Below are 3,935 nucleotides of genomic sequence, written 5' to 3'. Positions count from 1 at the left end.
TCATTTGCTATTGATAAAAAATTTTCTACGAAACTTAAGGCATCAACATCCGCGTTTGGCTCTTATTAATCCCCCCCTGGGGGGAACCTGTAACCCCCTAAGGGCGCGTCTCCTGGGTGGCGGATAGGGGAATGCTCGTCAAACTTGCTTGAAGGGTAGGAGTGAAATAAAACAGCTCCCGTGGACCAACAGGTACTCGCCATCACGCTCGGCAAGCGCGGCGTTTTAATTGCCAACACCTTCTTAACTCATGAAAATGTCGAACTCTGAAACAAATTACCCCAGGCGAGTAGAGTTGAAATCTCAGAATCTCGCACTGTCACGTCAGTCTGCCTCGAGGATTCTGGGGGAGGCAAAGGCTCGACTAATAGGGAAAAAGAAAACAAATAACAAGACGCTATACATTGCTGGATACAATATCCGCACAATGAGACTTGAAGAACATCTCTCCATGCTGGAAGAGGAACTGAACAAGATCAAATGGGACGTCATTGGTTTGACCAGACTGAAGGGCGAAACGGTCACCACCCTGGAATCTGGACATGTTCTCTTCCAGAAAAACTCAGATGTGAATGCACACGTTGGCGGCGTGGCCCTACTGGTAAATAAAAAGATCAAACACCTCGTGACCAAGACCAGAGCGATATCGGCGAGGGTTGTGATGAAACTGAACAGCAAGTGCAATATTCAGGTAATACACCCACGTCAGCCTCTACGGACGAAGAACATGAAAAATTCTTAGAAAACCTGACAACAGCAAAGAGCGCCGAAAAAACGAGGTTCACTATAATGACGGGCGACTTCAACTCAAAAATTGGACAAAAGACCCAAACGGACCCTCCGTACATCGGCACCTTCGGGTTGGGGGAACGAAACCAGCGTGGGCAAGAAATGATGAACTTCTTCAGCAAAGAAAAAATCTACTGCATGAACACCTTCTTCAAAAAGCATCCTAAGAGAAAATGGACATGAAAAAGCCCAGACAACAGCACCAAAAATGAAATTGATTACGTTCTGGTCACTGATAAACGCATTTGTGTTGATGTGTCAGTCCTGAACCGTTTTGACACTGACAGCGACCACAGACTGGTGCGGGCCAAGATACAAGTAGACACTCGCCTAGAGCGAAAAAGGTTAATGGAGAAGAAAATACGTCCAATTATGGCTGAGCTAAAGGGGAAGGAAGAAGAGTATAACACCTACATCGAGAGAAAGCTTTGTCCAGTCGAGGATCTGAAAGAATTGCCACTCAGGGAGCTGACAAGTAAGATCACGAGCAGCATCCGAATTGCTGTGAAACAAGTATGCTCACTTCGCCCAAGGAGAAACCCAAAAATCAGCCCGGACACTGAGAGACTTATTGAAGAGCGAAGCAACACTGACAGAGACTCACCAAGATACAGAGATCTCAACAAGGCTGTGCAAAAGGCAATTAGAAGGGATCACAGAGCCTACAATACGCAATAAATCAACAAAGCCATTGCGGACAACGTTAACATGAAAGTCTTGCGCTCCAATATGTCAAGGGGAAGGCTGGTAATCCACAGGATGAGGAATGAGGGCGGCGAAGTGGTCACCGATAGGGGCCAAGTCGCAGCAGTTATTGAAAACTTCTATCGTGGGCTATACAGCTCAGTCCAACAATATCAACAGGCTGAACCAAGACGAAGTGTCCAAAACGTAGGGTCAGAGGAGCTGCAGCAAATTGACGGACCGGAATTAAGAGAAGCCCTGAGACAAACGAAGAACTGCAAGGCGCCAGGAGAGGACCTCGTTACGAGCGAAATGTTGAAAGCGGGAGGAGAGATTCTGGAGAAAGCACTTCTGATTTTGCTCAACAAATGTCTCGACGAAGGGAGAATTCCGGACTCATGGCAGAACGCAGAGGTCATTCTGCTCTTCAAGAAATGCGACTGCACAAATATGGAAAATTACAGGCCGATCGGTCTACTCTCAATATTTTATAAGCTGTTGACCAAAATCATTACAAATCGCCTTAGCCAGAGACTCGACTTCTACCAACCAATCGAGCAAGCAGGCTTTAGAAAAGGTTACAGCACGATCGACCATATTCAAGCGGTACGCACACTAATTGAAAAATGTACGGAATACAACGTGCCACTGCACCTAGCTTTCGTGGACTACCAGAAAGCCTTCGATTCCATAGAGACCTGGGCAGTGCTGAGAGCGATGGATAACGCACGCATTGACTCCAGATACTCCAACTTAATCAGGCATATCTACGAACACGCCACGCTACATGTCAAGATGGAGGAAGATTGGATCACGGGAAAGGTGCCGGTCGGGAGGGATGTTAGACAGGGGGACACCATCTCGCCTAAGCTGTTCACCCTGGCCTTAGAGGACATCTTCAAGAACCTGAAATGGGAACAGAAGGGCATCAACATAGATGGGAAGCGCTTGAACCACCTGCGATTTGCAGATGACATCATCCTCATAAGTAGCGGCGCCGGGGAACTCGAGAGCTTGCTCCAGGAACTGAAGGAGGCCTCACAAGCTGTTGGTCTAAAAATGAATCTCCAGAAGACCAAGATCATGAGTCCGAAAAACATGGTTGTCACTATTGACAATCACACTCTAGAAATAGTCGAAGAATACGTATATCTGGGACACAATATCAAGTTTGGAAAAGAAAACCAAACAGCCGAGATCACCAGGCGAATAGGCTTAACTTGGGCAGCGTTCGGGAAACTCAGCTACATTCTGAGGAACCCTGGAGTCCCCACAAACCTCAAAAGAAAGGTTCACGACACCTGCATCCTACCGGTGACGACATACGGCCTCGAAACTGCTACCCTTACAGTGAGCAGCGCAAATCGTCTCCGAGTCTGTCAAAGAGCCATCGAGCGAGCCATGTTGGGGATCAGCTTGAAGGACCATATACCAAACGAAGAGGTCAGAAGGAGAACAGGAATCACAGATGTGGTGGAGCGAGGGGCGAGGCTGAAGTGGCAATGGGCAGGCCACGTCGCAAGAGATAACATCAAATGGACGAAAACACTGATGCAGTGGAGACCTAGAGAATCCAGAAGAAGCGTTGGCCGACCACAACTAAGATGGCGAGATGACATCCAGCGCCATGCGGGCAAAAACTGGATCCAGACCGCCCAGGAAAGGACGACTTGGAAGGAGAAGGAAGAGGCCTATGTTCAGGAGTGGACTACAGGCTGAAGAAGAAGAAGAAGAATCCGAGATTTTAAAGAATTTGTAAATTTCGTAGAGCCTTATTAATTTATCTTGGCTTTATGTTTGGCTTCTTTCTTTTTCTCAAAACTTTTTACATTTATAGGTTCTGATATACAAGATATCAACATATATCTTGACAGAGCAAGCTCGATGTATAATCAATAGCAAATCAAATGAAATTGACGGCTTTTCTTTTGCCCAACGAGAGAGAAATGATCAGACCACATAATTTACCTGCTTTACCTCTAAAATCTGTTAATGACTTTTGGAAATTTGAGAAATATTTGAAGGATCCAGGAAATATGTCTGTTATGGTAAATTACACTGACATATAATGATTATACACGCACCTGATTACCACTTAGAATTTTGTGTTTCTCATTTTATAATTGTTTATTTCACATATTTTATTTTACAGTTCTTCCGTATTATTTACTTACTCAATTTTTATGGTGATAATTATTAATTTTATTGCAACTTTTTTATTCATTTTGGTTTTATTTGATCTCTATATTTTTGCTCTTATATTTTTACAGATAAAATATATCAGTTGTTATGGCAATAATCTAGATGAAACCAAAGCAACAATGAATGTAATGAAAAAATTGATGTACAATTGCTTAGCGAAGAACATAAATTTTAAAGGTATTGATCCAAATTCTGCAAAAATTCCTCTAGAACAATGTCATCTGTGGAATATGATACAAGGTAAATTATAACATGTTTTT

At 44.0% G+C, this 3,935-nt stretch overlaps 1 protein-coding gene across 1 annotated transcript; it reads left to right on the top strand.

Moving 5' to 3' along the window:
- Positions 1–256: 256 nt before the first annotated feature.
- On the top strand, positions 257–972 carry LOC138933278 (craniofacial development protein 2-like). Its single transcript, XM_070295874.1, has 2 exons — positions 257–601; positions 676–972. The coding sequence occupies exons 1-2, from the start codon at positions 257–259 to the stop codon at positions 970–972; spliced, it is 642 nt and encodes a 213-aa protein (XP_070151975.1).
- Positions 973–3,935: the final 2,963 nt, after the last annotated feature.

Source organism: Polyergus mexicanus, unplaced genomic scaffold (genome assembly GCF_030449975.1).
Source record: "Polyergus mexicanus isolate NDT 795.1 unplaced genomic scaffold, iyPolMexi1.0 SCAF_5, whole genome shotgun sequence".
NCBI classification, from domain to species: Eukaryota; Metazoa; Arthropoda; class Insecta; order Hymenoptera; family Formicidae; genus Polyergus; species Polyergus mexicanus.
This window is presented reverse-complemented; position numbering and strand designations above follow the sequence as displayed.

What these genes read in the sequence shown, in the direction of transcription:
- LOC138933278 (XM_070295874.1), top strand. Translation starts at nt 257, where the DNA reads ATGTCGAACTCTGAAACAAATTACCCCAGGCGAGTAGAGTTGAAATCT. An exon ending in TTGGCGGCGTGGCCCTACTG is followed by an intron (nt 602 to 675) that starts GTAAATAAAAAG and finishes GAAACTGAACAG; the next exon opens with CAAGTGCAATATTCAGGTAA.